The sequence below is a fragment of the Oryctolagus cuniculus genome, chromosome 7 (genome assembly GCF_051225735.1).
Source record: "Oryctolagus cuniculus isolate XC-2025 breed Fujian yellow rabbit chromosome 7, ASM5122573v1, whole genome shotgun sequence".
Lineage (NCBI taxonomy): Eukaryota > Metazoa > Chordata > Mammalia > Lagomorpha > Leporidae > Oryctolagus > Oryctolagus cuniculus.
The window spans coordinates 161,861,489-161,875,569 of NC_142873.1; the positions used below are offsets into that span (position 1 = coordinate 161,861,489).

Sequence of the window (14,081 nt, forward strand, 5' to 3'; positions counted from 1 at the left end):
GGGTGCTGCTGCCTTCAGAGGCTAGCAAGGGGACACGGGTCAGAGGGCCGGGGCCCAAGGGTGAGCCTTTGGGGAAGGGCCACCCTCCGTGAGTGCTGGGGTTTGGGCAGGGGCAGTGTGAGGCGTGGGGGAGGGGAAGCTGTCCCACAGGGCTCTACCCCACCCCACCCCCAGCCTCAGCGTTTTCCAGAATGCCGTCCTCAGCTGGCACTGCCTGGTTACCTCTGGAAGCACCTGATGCACCTGACTCTCGCCGTGCCCCTGGTGTCCCTGAGCTGGGGGCTGCACAGGGTGGAAGCAGACTGGTCAGCTGGGAGACTGACCAGAGCCTCCACAGGGTGGGATGTGGTAGGAGCTCAATAAGTATTTGCTGAACCTGCTGCCTCCATCTTGAATTGGTTTTAGAATTTTTTTAAAAGAAGGCACTTTATTAAAAGAAAAAAAATTTTATTTGAAAGGCAGAGTTATAGAGAAAGAAGGAGGGAGAGCGAGAGAGAGAGATCTTGCATCTGCTGTTCACTCCCCAGATGTCTGCAACGGCTGGGACTGGGTCAGGCAAATCCAGGAGCTTCATCCGGGTCTCCCACATGGGTGCAGGGGCCTGACTTGGATCATCCTCCACTGCCTTCCTAGGGGCGTTAGCAGGAAGCTGGATCAGAAATGGCAGCTGGGTCTCAAACTGGCCGCCCCTGTGGGATGCCGGCATCATAGGCGGCAGCTTGACTTCTCACTGCCACACTGCTGGCTCCAGATACATTGTTTTAAAATGTAGAGTAGGGGCGGGCATTACTGTGCACTGAGCTAAGCCGCCACCTGCAGTGCGGCCATCCTGTATCACAGCACTGGTTTGGGTCCAGCTCCCTGCTAATGCACCTGGGAAGGCAGCGGAGAGTGGCTCACATACCTGGGTCCCTGCGCCCATGTGGGAGACCAGCACGGAACTTCTGGCTTTGGCCTGAATCAGCCCTGGCGGTTGTGGCCATTTGTGGAGTAAGCCAGCAGATGAGAGAGCTCAGTCTGTCTCCTCTCTCTCTCTCTCACACACACTCTCACTCTCTCTCTCAAATAAATCTTTAAAATAAATCATTTGCTGTTTTCATCTGCTTGGAATGCAGAACGGGGAGAGAGAGAGAGAGAGAGAGAGAGACCTTCCATCCGCTGGTTCACCCTCCAAATGGGAGGGCTGGGCCAGGCCAAAGCCAGGAGCCCAGAACTCCATCTGGATGTCCCATGTGGGTGGGAGGGGCCCAAGCACGTGTGCCATCCTCTGCTGCCTCCCAGGGGCAATGGCAGGAAGCTTGGAAACGGAGGAAGGACTTGAACCCGCCACCGCAGTGTGGGACAGCGGCCTCAAGTCCCGGCAGCAGCTTCACCTGCTGTGCCACAACACCTGTCTCTGGCATTGACCTTCACCCAGACTGTGTCACAGAATCAGGAACTGGGACTGGCAGGGTCCCAGAGTGCCTCCTCGGGACCTCCACCACCCAGCGTGGCTCCTGCCACGTCACCCCACCCCCACCCCTCTGTGAGGCCAGGGCTAGGGTGGCTGGGAGGTCTGCATGCCTCGCAAGCCTGCGGGTTAGGAAGGAGGGTTGGAGAGGCAGCCTGTGCCAGGGTGAAGGAGCTGCCTGGCGTTCATACTAGGGGGGCTCCCGGGAAGAAGGCCCCCAGTGGGGCAGGTGCCTTCCCAGAATCCTCTCTCCAGAGGAAAGACTAGCTTGGACTCCCCGACTCTGCAGAGCCAGGTCCTTCTCTCAGCAGTGCCCTGGGGATGCTGGGGCGGGGGGCGTTCGTCTAACAGGCTTCCTGCTTTGTTTAGCAGCAGGGTAAGTAAAGGCAGAAACCAGAGCAGCTCTGATAGGGGACGCTGACGTCACAAGCAAGTGGGTAGAGAAGGTCCCCAGGAAGGGAGGAGGGCAGGAAGCAGCCGAGGAGGCAGAGTTGGGAGGGGGGCCAGGAGGGAGTCTCTGCATTCAGCCACGACTGGGGGGCGCCATCGCCAGGCTGAGCGCTCCCAGGTAAAACCCCCAGGGGACCCTCCCAGGACTCCAGCCCTTGCGTCTCAGGCAGCTCCCCGCTCACCTGCCTGGGAGAAGCAGGAGCAGGTGGCCTGGTGCTGGGGTCCCTGCCACCCACACGGGAGGCCTGGTTGGAGTTCCAGGCTGCGGACTTCAGCCTGGCCCCGCCGAGGTCATTGTGGCCATTTGGGGGCTGAACCAGCTATGCAAGATCTGTCTCGGTCTCTCCATCTCTGTCATTCTGCCTTTCAAATAAATAAGTGTTTTTTTAAAAGTCAGTGTCCTGAAAGACACCCCCACCCCAGACAAGGCTGGGGAGTTCACGCTTAGAGGGCTAAGCAGACACTGGTGAACTCCGTGTACAGCCCGTGATCCGAGCGGTGGGAAGATCCGAGCCTAGACTCCAGACGGGGGCTGCTTTTCCGGGTGCGGCGCTCGTGTGGGGTGTGAGGAGAACTTCCGTGTTCTCGGCGGCACCCCGGGAGGAGTGTGACGAAGAGAGGAGGCAAATGGGGCAGCTGCTGACTGCAAGCCCAGGAGGGTGTGTGGACGCCAGTGCGCTGTTCCTAAAACCTGTCGGCAGAGGGTGGGAGGAGAGAGCGAGGACGCTGTGGGAACAGATGCCCCTGCCTTACAGGGCATGGCTGGGAAGGGCTGGGGAGGGCTGGGGAGGGCGGTGAGGCCCAGACACTGTGTAAGAGGGCGAGTGTGGGGTCGGTGTGCCTGTGGCGGGGGGAGCAGGGGCTGGCTCAACGGAAGCCCCTGCAACCCCCGGGCAGGTGGGTAGGCGTGGAGGTGGAGCCAGGGGGCCTCCTTCCGATGGCTTCTGTCTCCCTGGAAAAGCAAGGAGCAGACTGGCCACGGCAAGTGAGTTAGGGGTGGGCTGTTGGAAGCTGGGGGATGGGCAAGGTGAGACCGGTAAGCTAAGGCCCAGGCTTCCAAGCAGCACATGGCACCGTGTGGGCACCACTGCCCGCCTCCAACACCCCTGTAACCTCGATTCAGGGCCTGGGCAGGGACGTGGCGGGGCTCCCGAGAACTCAGGGCATTCCCATGCCGACACTGAGCTGGCCAAGCCAAGTTCAGCCCCAGGCTTCGTCTCTGGGGGCCCTTCCTGCCTGTACCTCGGGAGGAGACCCTGGCAGCAACCGCCTTGTAGTTTCCCACCCGGGCCCTAGGGGGCAGGCGTCTGCTTTTCTCTGCGTCCTAGGAAAGGACACAACAGGTGCTTGGAAAACAGCTGAAGGAAGGAAGGAAGGAGCGGAGGAGCCCCCTGGGCAGTGGGCGGTGGGAGGGGTGAGGGGCAGCCCTGTCCACCGCCGGCAGCCACGCGGGTGCTGGGTGCGGGGCCGCCTGCCTGTGGGCCCAGCCCCCTTCCGCTCCCTGCGCAGGTATGCCACCACGCCAACTGCCAGCAGCTGCACCTCGGGGGCCCCCTGAACCTCTGTGAGGCCTGTGACAGCACGTTCCACAGCACCATGCATTACGACGGGCATGTCCGCTTCGACCTGCCCCCGCAGGGTGAGCTCCGGGCGGCTGGGAGCCCCGTCTGGGGCGGCCGGGTTTCGTGTGAGTTGGAACCCCAATAGGGCCACCCATTGGCTGTGAGGAGTGCAGCCCAAATACGCCGAGGTGCCTTTTCAGCAAGAGAGACAGGGACTGTCCCCGACTGTCCCCTCCCCAGGGCCGTGTTCCCAGCTGCCCCTGCCCCGAGCCAGCACGCAGGGGGCTCCTTCCGGGCTCCTCCTGTCCCCAGGCAGGCTGGGGCAGCGCGGGGTGGGTGTTGCAGGAAGCAACGGCCCTCCTGCTGAGCACTGCCAAAGGCCTGCAGGGTCCCCGGGCCTGGCAGGAAATGCCAACCCCTGCCTCCTCCTCACTGATTGGAGGGACAGGACTCTCCTCTCTGCCAGGCTCTCCCCAACCCCCCCCACCAAGACTTGAGGTGTGGCCACAGCGCTGGGGGAGGGGAGGCAAGTTGTTCTTACTGTACAGAAGGGTAAACTGAGGCCACAGTGGGTTTGCACTGGGCAGGCTCGTTGTCCAGAGCTCTTGTGTCCTTCAGGGACTGGGGGTGGCATAGACAGCCAGGAACAAGCCCCTCTGCTCCCAGACTTGAAGGGCCCTAGCCACTTGGGGCTTCCCGGGATGGTGCCTTGGATGTGCCCAAGTTGAGGCCCAGGGAGGGGGCAGGTGTAATGTCCCCACCTCCCCGTTTTCTCCAAAGGCTCTGTCCTGGCCCGGAATGTGTCCACCCGGTCATGCCCACCACGCACCAGCCCTGCAGTAGACTTGGAAGAGGAGGAGGAAGGCTCTGTGGATGGCAAAGGGTAGGTGAGGGTTCCGTGGGCAGAACAGATACTAGGGGAGGCCCCGGGGCTGGTTTGCAGGTCGGTGGTTCAAGGAACGGATGCTTTGGGGCCTTCCCCCAGAGGGGCTGATTGGCAGGCGGCTCCTCTTCACCACTGCTGGCCTCGGCTTCCTGGAGCCCGGGTCCTATCCGGGTCAGACACCAGTGCCAGCACGAGTCCCGTTGACTGTGACTCCCATGCTGGCCACCAGAGGGCGCACAGTCACATCACACGGCGGTGAGGGAGGGTGGGGGAGCCAGGCTAGGCCCCCACTCAGGGCCCACGTGGGGCCCACCCACCCCTCCCACTTCTGCCCCCACTTCTGCCCTCACCACTTCCCTGCAGGGACCGCAAGGGCACAGGCCTGAAGCTGTCCAAGAAGAAAGCAAGGAGGAGACACACAGATGTAAGGACCCCCCAGGCGGGCCCCTGCCTCCCGGGCCCTCGCCCCTGCCTCCCAGGCCCTCGCCCCTGCCCTGAACTCTGGGGTGTGGAGTGAGCGTGTCCCCTCCTTGCTGCCCTGCCTTGCAGCCCGGCACTGCCCACCTGGCCCAGGAGCCCCTCTGTGGGAGGGTGCTGGATGCCTCCTTGGGGTGGAGGAGGGCTGGGCAGCTGCCTGGGGTCCCCGTCCCTGCGGGGGTCCCCGTCCACGCCTCGAGGGCGGCAGGGGAGAAGCCAACACCCTTGTGGCCTCTCAGGACCCCAGCAAGGAGTGCTTCACCCTCAAGTTTGACCTCAGCGTGGACGTGGAGACGGAGATCGTCCCGGCCATGAAGAAGAAGACGCTGGGGTAGGGATCGGTGGGGCTGAGGGCAGGGGTGGCCCTGGGTCCCTCCCGCGTGTCTGTGTGGTAGCCCGTGAGTGAGCGTGTGCCCCAGACACGTGTGGGTGAGCACACCTGTGCAAGGGAGCGTGACAGGGCTTGTGAATCTGTGTGTGCTTTCTTGCTATTATTAAACTAAGGAGACACATTTTTGTAATACCCAGACATGAACTGGAGTGGGGCACAGACCTCAACAACCAGGGGAAATAAATGCAAGGCGGTTGTGATCACGTGAGGCAGAGAGGAATGGCAAGAAGTCGCGTCTCAATGCTGGCAAAGCCTTTATTATTATTATTATTATTATTTGAAGATTCATGTATTTGAAAGGCAGAGTTACAGTGAGAGGCAGAGAGAGAGAGAGTCTTCCACCTGCTGGTTTGCTTCCCAAATGGCTGGAACGGCCAGGGCTGGGCCAGACCAAAGCTAGGAGCCAGGAGCTTCTTCCAGGTCTCCTGCCTGGGTGCAGGGTCTAAGAGCTTGGGCCATCTCCCACTGCTTTCTCAGGCACATTAGCAGGGAGCTGGATCGGAAGCAGAGCACCCGGGACTCGAACTGGCACCGGTATGGGATGCTGGCGCCGCAGGTACCCTCTATGCCACAGCGCCGGCCCCTGTTATTATTTTTTTAAAGATTTGTTTATTTTGAAAGAGAGAAAGAGATAGTCCAGGAGAGAAGTCTTCCATCTGCTGGGTCACTCCCCCAGTTGGCTGCAACGGCTGGCACTGGGCCAGCTGGAGCCAGGAGCTTCATCTGGGTCATCTGGGTCTTCTGCCAGAGTGGCAGGGCCCAAGCACTTGGGCCATCTCTGCTGCTTTCCCCAGGCTGCTAGCAGGGAGCTGGATCAGAAGTGGAGCAGCCGGGACAGGAATTGTTGTCCAGCATTGCAGGTGGAGGCTTTACCTGCTTTGCCACAACACCAGACCCTCATTATTACTTTTAAAGATTTTTATTTATTTATTCAAAAGGCAGAGTGACAGAGACAGCGAGTACAAGCGAGTGAGTTCTCTTCTGTCTAATTCACTCTCCAGGCTGCAGCTAGGAGCCAGGAACCCTATTTGGGCCTCCCACATGGGTGGTGGGGGTCCGAGCTCTTAGACCACCTTCTGTTGCTTTTCAAGACACATTAGCAGGGAGTTGGACTGGAAGTGGAGCAGCTGGGACTTGAACCAGTGCTCCGGTATTAGATGCCAGCGTCGCAGGCCATGGCTTAACCTGCTGAGCCACAGTGCCAGCCTTACCATTTTTTTTAAAGTATAAAAAAGCAGTGGTCAGTTGAGTTCAGAAATTTGTGCCAAATGTATGCAAATACAGTGTCGAATTATTTGTCGAATTATTACCACTTTCACATGTTGCGTTTGGTGTATTCTAAACTCAGTGCTTATTATGGCTCCGCTGTTTAATAGACGCAAGTATACACCAAACGAGTAAAAGCTGTGGAAAGTGGCTGGCGGGCTCAGCAGCTGAGAGCTTGGTGGGTCTCGGGCACACTGGACCTCACCGGCCACCCTCTGTGCAGGGCCCAGGCCTGGGAGTGCAGCTGCGCCTGGGTAGGAACTTGGGGGCAGGTGTCTGCACCTGTGTGTGAGCCCACATGTGCCTCCCTTTCCAGGAGGGTGGGGCCAGGTTGCAGATGGGGCAGGGGCTCACGTGGTGGCTCCCGTGACACGCTGTCCCCGGGGCAGGGAGGTCCTGCTGCCTGTTTTCGAAAGGAAGGGCATCGCACTAGGCAAGGTGGACATCTACCTGGACCAGTCCAACACACCGCTGTCCCTCACCTTCGAGGCCTACAGGTTTGGAGGACATTACCTGCGGGTCAAAGGTGAGCAGCAGGCTCCACAGCCAGCTGGCAGGGTGGGGTGGGGCCTGGCTGGGCCTCCTGGGGATGGGCGCCCCTCCCAGGCTCGGGTTCCCATTGGTGGCAGCCTCATTACCATACAGGTGTCTCTGCCTGGCAGTGCTGGCAGGGCGGGGCTGTGGGGGGAGGGCAGCCAGGGAGAGGCCAGGGCCCCTGCTGCCCCAGACCTGGTGCTGAGGGTGTCTTGTCCCCCCCTGCCACCCCAGCCAAGCCAGGGGACGAGGGGAAAGTGGAGCAGGGCATGAAGGACCCCAAGTCCCTGAGTCTGCCCACCCTGCGGCCAGCCGGGGCTGGGCCTCCTGCACGGGACCGTGTGGACCCCCAGAGCCGCCGGGAGAGCGTGGACATCTTGGTGAGGAGGAGGGGCCGCGTCGGGGTGGGCAGGGGCCCAGACTGGACTCAGAGCCCCCCTCAGGGGGTACCCCCCTGGATTCCTCACTGTCCCCTCTGGGGGATGGGGCTGGCTGTGAAAACAGGGGGCCCCCTCTGTATCTAACTGTACCCCAAATGGACATCTTGGTGAGGAGGAGGGGCCGCGTCGGGGTGGGCAGGGGCCCCGACTGGACTCAGAGCCCCCCTCAGGGGGTACCCCCCCGGGATTCCTCACTGTCCCCTCTGGGGGATGGGGCGGGCTGTGAAAACAGGGGTCCCCCTCTGTATCAAGCTGTACCCCAAGGTCATGGGATTTGTCAGTGAGTGTTCTGTGCCAGGGACTGGGTACACAGTGAGCACGTGTGTGTGTGCGCGCGCGCCATCCAGGGTAGGTGGGAGTCTGCCGGAGACCCCCTGTGCAGCCGTGTGTGTCGCCGGGGGCCGGGGGCCTCTCAGGCCTGCTTCGTGCTTGTGGCTGGGACACAGTTCTCCAGCTGTAGCTTTGTGTGGACCTTGTAGTCTGTCTCTGGGAGAGGGGGCGCCCCAGGCCTGCCCTCTTGAAGCGGGGTGGGGCCATGGGGACCGAGGAGCGCCTGGCCTTGACCATCCCTCCCTGGCCAGGCCCCCGGCCGCCGCCGGAAGAACATGTCGGAATTCCTGGGGGAGGCGAGCGTCCCCGGGCAGGAGCCCCCAACACCCTCCAGCTGCTCTCTGCCCAGCGGGGGCAGCACCAGCAGCGGGGGCAGCGACAGCTGGAAGAACCGGGCGGCCAGTCGCTTCAGCGGCTTCTTCAGCTCAGGCCCCAGCAGCAGCGCCTTCGGTCGGGTACGTGGGCCTGGGGGCCTGGGGGCCTGGACAGGGCAGCTGGCTGGCCCTGAACCCTGCGCTGACCGTGGGCCTCCTTCCAGGAGGTGGACAAGATGGAGCAGCTGGAGGGTAAGCTGCACGCCTACAGCCTCTTCGGGCTGCCCAGGCTGCCCCAGAGACTGCGCTTCGACCATGACTCCTGGGAGGAGGAGGAGGATGAAGACGAGGACGAGCAGGAGGGCAACGCCTGCCTGCAGCTGGAACACAGCTGGCGGGAACTCATCGACGGGCACGAGGTGTGTGTGGCCCGCGGCCCTCCCCCTCCCCCTGTGTGAAAGGGGGACAGCCCTTTGCAGGACCCCCCAGCAGGACGTCCCATGGAGCAGCCCTAGAGCCTGGAGAAACCGGGGGGGCCAGGCTGAAGCTGGGAGGTGGGAACTCAAACTGGGTTCTCCCGAGAGGCACCAGCTGCTGCCTTCCGGGGTCTGCACAGCAGGAAGCTGGAGTCGAAGCGGAGCCAGAACTCACACCCAGGCCCTCCAGTGCGGGATGCAGGCGTCCCACACTGTGTCTGGAATGCCACACCAAATGCTCACCCCACCTGGCTGCATTCGTGCCGGCGGAGGGCCCAGAACTAAAGTGGCTAAGGCGAGCCTGCCGGTGCCCCTGCCCCTTGTGGGAGCTCCGTGTCCCTATCAGCGACCCGCCCTCCCCTGGCCATCCCGACACACTCCAGGCTCCTGGCTGAGCCGCCCCGCCCTCTGCCGTCCTAGAAGCTGACCCGGAGGCAGTGCCACCAGCAGGAGGCAGTGTGGGAGCTGCTGCACACGGAGGCCTCCTACATCAGGAAGCTGCGGGTGATCACAAACGTGAGTGTGGCAGCACCTGTCCCCTGTGGTCTCTTTCTGGGTGGCTGCTCAGCTGAGTGTGGGCAGGAGCCTGACAGTGAATGGGGGAGGGAGGGGGCTCCCACGGGCCCTGGGGAGGGGCTGCAGCAGGGCTAGCTAGAGCAACACAGTTGAGACCTTCTTGGACGCATTCTGAACACCTGCTGCTCGCCAGGTGCCCAGCACCCCACCCCCTAGTGAGACAGGGCGGGTGGGCTCTGTAGGGATTTCCACCAGGTTAGGGGGCCCCGGGAGAGACCTGGAGGCGGACCAGGGCGGAGGCAGGGGAGGAGTGCAGCTGTGGCAGGAAGCTTTCTCAGCGCTTCCCTCCAGGTGGGCCCCCGGGGTCTGATCTCCCAGGTGTGAGGCTCCAGGCAAGGGGGACGGCTGGGGGACCCTGAGCGTGGGGTGAGGCTTCAGGCCTGGGACGCTCCCCCAGCCGCGTGTCCTGCCCCCACAGCTGTTCCTGTGCTGCCTCCTGAACCTGCAAGAGTCGGGGCTGCTGTGTGAGGTGCGCTGGGGGCTTGGGGCTCCCGGGGGTGGGGAGGGGTCCGGGGACGGAGTGGGCGGGGCCGGCCACTGCCTCGCCCCCCTCCCCCAACCCCCAGGTGGAGGCCGAGCGCCTGTTCAGCAACATCCCCGAGATCGCGCGGCTGCACGGCGGGCTGTGGAGCGGCGTGATGGCGCCGGTGCTGGAGAAGGCGCGTCGCACGCGGGCGCCGCTGCTGCCCGGGGACTTCATGAAAGGCTTCAAGTCGGTACGTGCGGGACAGCCGGCAGGCCCAGGGACCGCACGCGCCCCCTGCTGGCCCAGGGCGGGAGATGGCCAGCCGGCCGCCCAGGTGCGAGCCCTGCCCGGCCACCTGGCCTGGGGGGTCCGAGCGCGCTCACCAGCCCTGGTTCGCCCCCCGCCGCAGTTCGGCTCCCTGTTTAAGCCCTACATCCGCTACTGCGTGGAGGAGGAGAGCTGCATGGAGTACATGCGCGGCCTGCTGCGGGACAGCGACCTCTTCCGGGCCTACGTCACGGTGAGGGGCGGGCCGGAGCGGGGGGGGGGGGGGGGGGGGCGGGCGCCCGGGGGCGTGGCCCGGCCGGGCGCTGAGCCCCCCGCCCTCGCCGCAGTGGGCCGAGAGGCACGAGCAGTGCCAGCGGCTGAAGCTGAGCGACATGCTGGCCAAGCCGCACCAGCGGCTCACCAAGTACCCGCTGCTGCTCAAGTCGGTGCTGCGCAAGACGGACGAGCCGCGAGCCAAGGAGGCGCTGGCCACCATGGTAACCCGAGTGCCTGCCGCGGGGCGGGGCGGGGGGGGGGGCAGGCGCGCGTGCCCTCCCGGACCCTGCGCCTAAGCCCGGCCCCCGCCCCCAGATCGGCTCTGTGGAGCGCTTCATCCACCACGTGAACACTTGCATGCGGCAGCGCCAGGAGCGGCAGCGCCTGGCGGCCGTGGTGAGCCGCATCGACGCCTACGAGGTGGTGGAAGGCAGCAACGAGGAGGTGGACAAGGTGTGTGCTGTGACCCCCCCCCCCCGGGGGGCACACACGGGCTCCCGGTGAGCCCTGGAATCCAGCCCTCACGCGCGCCCCCTCCCCTTCCCAGCTCCTGAAGGAATTCCTGCACCTGGACCTGACCATGCCCATGGTGGGCACCTGCCCCGAGGAGACCCGGCAGCTGCTGCTGGAGGGCAGTCTGAGGATGAAGGAGGGCAAGGACAGCAAGGTGACCCCGGGGCCCCTGCTCCCACGGACTTCTGAGCTCTGGCAGGTGGCTCTCGGCTGCCCAGTCCCTGGGGTGGTGACCCAGGAAGTAGAGAGTGGTGGGCAGGGTGAGGGTTGGTGATGCACCTGCAGTTTGCCCTTTAGAAAAAAGATTTATTTGAAAGTCAGAATTACATACAGAGAGAAGGAGAGGCAGAGAGAGAGAGAGAGAGAGGTCTTCCATCCGCTGGTTCACTCCCCAGTTGGCCACAGTGGCCGGAGCTGTGCCGATCTGAAGCCAGGAGCCAGGAGCTTCCTCCGTGTCTCCCACATGGATGCAGGGGCCCAAGCACCTGGGCCATCCTACACTGCTTTCCCAGGCCATACCAGAGAGCTGGATCGGAAGTGGAGCAGCCGGGACTTGCCCATTTGGGATGCCGGCACTGCAGGTGGCAGCTTTACCTGCTACGCTGCAGCTGTTTGCTCTGATGAGCGCTGTCAGGGTCACAGCCTGCAGGTGTCCACCTCACCCGGGGTGGTTCCCAGGGGGAAGGAGGGGCATGTCCTTCCTGTCCCCTGCTGCCCTGTCATAGCCGAGAGCTTGTAAATTGCGGGTAAAAGTTTCCCTCTGTTTCTTCTTTTTAACACCAGCTCTCGTTGAGATAAAGTATAAACGTGTATCTCAGGGAAAGAGAAGCACCTTCCTTTTTGCTTAATTTTCCTTGGAGGTCGAGGGGCAGGGGTGTTTGCCTCCAGGGGAGGAGGGTATCACGGCAGCGCCAGGGCCCCGGCCCTAACCCCGAGGGCCACTCCGGCTCCTCCGTGCAGATGGACGTCTACTGCTTCCTCTTCACGGATCTGCTCCTGGTGACCAAGGCGGTGAAGAAGGCTGAGAGGACCAAGGTCATCCGGCCACCGCTGCTGGTGGACAAGCTCGTGTGCCGGGAGCTGCGGGACCCTGGTGAGGTGCCCGGGCGGGGGCTGCGGGGCAGGGGCTGCGGCCTGGACCGGAGCTCACGTGGGCCTCCCTGACCAGGCGCCTTCCTTCTCATCTACCTGAACGAGTTTCACAGTGCTGTGGCGGCCTACACGTTCCAAGCCAGTGGCCAGGCCCTGTGCCGGGGCTGGGTGGATGCCATCTGCAATGCTCAGGTGAGAACAGTGCCGTGTGGCCTGGTGGTTGGGGGGAGGGTTCCGCTGACCACAGCTCGTTCTGCCCCCGTGCGCCCTTGCTCCTGCCCACAGAACCAGCTGCAGCAGCTGCGCGCACAGGAACACCCAGGGGGCCACCTGCAGAGCCTGGAGGAGGAGGAGGAGGAGGAGAAGGAGGAGGGAGAGGAGGAGAGCGGCGCTTCGGCTGCCAGTTCCCCCACCATCTTGCGCAGAAGCAGCAGCAGCCTCAACTCGCAGCACTGGTACGTTTGCCGAAGCCCTCAGAGCAGGGTGAGCACCCAGCCCCGCGCTCCTGGTCCTGGGAGGGACCCAGCCGGGTCCTCTCCGCTGAGCCCGGTGGTGGGATGGCCCAGGCGCCCGCCAGAGCCCCCCGGGGAAGGCAGGTTGTCTTCAACCTGTGGCCAATCCCAGCCTTGAGTGCTTGGCTGCCTGGTGCCCTGCGCTGGGGATTCTTAGGTGGAGTCCGGTCTTGGCCAAGAGGAAAGAAAATCTTCCGAAGAGGCTGTGAGCCTTGGCTAAGGTCCATCGGGGGTGCAGGGTTGAAGACCCCTGGGCCTGGAGCTCCTGGCTGCAGGCTGTAAGCTACCCAGGCTGCCCGTGGCCGGTCTGACTCTCTCCCTGGTCCCCTAGTGTCTCGGATGGCTCCACGGAGACCCTGGCTGTAGTCGTGGTGGAGCCTGGGGAGACGCTGTCCTCCCCGGAGTCGGACGGCGGCCCCTTCAGCGCCCCGTCGGACGAGACCTCTCTCAGCACCACTGCCTCGTCCGTCACACCCACGAGCGAGCTGCTGCCCCTGGGCCCCGTGGACGGCCGCTCCTGCTCCATGGACTCCGCCTACGGCACCCTCTCCCCAGCCTCCCTGCGGGATTTTGTGACCCCAGCCCCTGTGGCAGAGCCAGTGCCCCAGCCCCCAGAGTTAGCACAAGCCCCTTCGCCCCTGCCCTCACCCCGCCTCCGCCGCCGCACCCCTGTCCAGCTGCTGCCCCGTCTGCCCCACCTCGTCAAGTCCAGGTCTGAAGCCAGTCTGCTGCAGCTGCTGTCAGGGGCTGCTGCCCGTGGGGCGCCCCCAGGCCCCAGCCGCAGCCTGTCGGAGCTCTGCCTAGCTGCCGCAGCACCTCGCACCAGGACTCAGGGCTCCCCGCGGGAAGCCGGGCCTGGCTGGGATTGCCAAGGAGCACCTGGCCCTGGCAGTGGCTCCAAACCGCCGGAGCCCAAGGACAGAGACAGCTGGCGGGCTCGGGAGCCTGCGGGTTCTTCCGGGAAGAGCCACAGAGAACTGGCCTCGGGGGCCTCTCCCAGGGCCCAGCCCGAGCTCCCCGCAGGGATCTCTGCCCAGCACAGGAAGCTGACCTTGGCCCAGCTCTACCGAATCAGGACCACGCTGCTGCTGAACTCCACGCTCACTGCCTCGTGAGTGGCCTGGCCTGGGGCAGAGGGCAGGTGGCTCGGTGTGCTGGCGCTGGGGGCGCAGTCACGTCGGGGAGCTCTGCGTTTGGGCCAGGTCGTCAGACAGGAGGCCTGAGGCCTGCCTGGGCCTGGGTGCAGCTGTGTGGGCAGCAGTGAAGGGCCTGGGGACAGCGTGGAGAGAGCCGCCCCGGCGATGTCAGCCAAGGAAGGTCCGTCTCTCCCCTCTCCCCCCTGCAGGGAGGTCTGAGCGGAGGGATTTCCCCAAGGGTGCCGTTGACCAGGGGCCAGCAGGCAGCCTGCCTCCTGGGGGGTGCTGGCACCTGCTTCAGCTGCACGTCGGGTGCGCGTGAGCCGGAGCGCCGGCAGGACCCCTGCCGCCACGCTGGGGCCCGATTTGCACTTTGCCGGCCGGATGGAGGAGACCCAGACTGCAGCGCCACTCTGCACTTCTCCCTGCCTCCGGCTTGGATTCGGGCTGCCCTCCCCCCTCGGCCCGCCGCTGGCCCCCAGTGGGCGCTGCCCCTGCCCTCGGCTGCCTTCCCAGGCTCGGCCCTGGTTCTGTAAAGCTGCCTATTTATTGAGCTTTGGTTCTTTTATAAAGACTTGTATCTGCTCCGTGGGAGAGTCTTGTGCTTCTGAACCCCACCCCCGTCCTGGCGGGGGCGCCTCTGGGCTCCGGGCGGGGCGCCCCCCGT

General features: G+C 64.0%; 1 protein-coding gene across 8 annotated transcripts in view; it reads left to right on the plus strand.

Annotated features, from left to right (window-relative positions):
* PLEKHG5 (pleckstrin homology and RhoGEF domain containing G5) overlaps nucleotides 1–14,001 on the plus strand; it is a 47,788-nt gene extending 33,787 nt beyond the window's left edge. For 7 of the 8 annotated variants that reach the window (XM_089301543.1, XM_089301544.1, XM_089301539.1 and 4 more), the window contains 20 exons: nucleotides 3,410–3,539; nucleotides 4,243–4,345; nucleotides 4,712–4,772; nucleotides 5,065–5,156; nucleotides 6,872–7,008; nucleotides 7,251–7,396; nucleotides 8,038–8,241; nucleotides 8,325–8,519; nucleotides 8,997–9,092; nucleotides 9,571–9,621; nucleotides 9,719–9,868; nucleotides 10,028–10,138; nucleotides 10,233–10,382; nucleotides 10,477–10,614; nucleotides 10,709–10,828; nucleotides 11,635–11,767; nucleotides 11,843–11,958; nucleotides 12,052–12,221; nucleotides 12,610–13,389; nucleotides 13,624–14,001. In XM_089301543.1, coding sequence (XP_089157669.1) covers nucleotides 3,410–3,539; nucleotides 4,243–4,345; nucleotides 4,712–4,772; nucleotides 5,065–5,156; nucleotides 6,872–7,008; nucleotides 7,251–7,396; nucleotides 8,038–8,241; nucleotides 8,325–8,519; nucleotides 8,997–9,092; nucleotides 9,571–9,621; nucleotides 9,719–9,868; nucleotides 10,028–10,138; nucleotides 10,233–10,382; nucleotides 10,477–10,614; nucleotides 10,709–10,828; nucleotides 11,635–11,767; nucleotides 11,843–11,958; nucleotides 12,052–12,221; nucleotides 12,610–13,389; nucleotides 13,624–13,633 — 3,093 coding nt within the window. In that variant the 3' untranslated portion in view covers nucleotides 13,634–14,001. Of the gene's footprint in view, nucleotides 1–3,409; nucleotides 3,540–4,242; nucleotides 4,346–4,711; nucleotides 4,773–5,064; nucleotides 5,157–6,871; nucleotides 7,009–7,250; nucleotides 7,397–8,037; nucleotides 8,242–8,324; nucleotides 8,520–8,996; nucleotides 9,093–9,570; nucleotides 9,622–9,718; nucleotides 9,869–10,027; nucleotides 10,139–10,232; nucleotides 10,383–10,476; nucleotides 10,615–10,708; nucleotides 10,829–11,634; nucleotides 11,768–11,842; nucleotides 11,959–12,051; nucleotides 12,222–12,609; nucleotides 13,394–13,623 lie in introns of those variants that run through there. The other variant, XM_089301541.1, reaches the window with a different exon arrangement.
* Nucleotides 14,002–14,081: the final 80 nt, after the last annotated feature.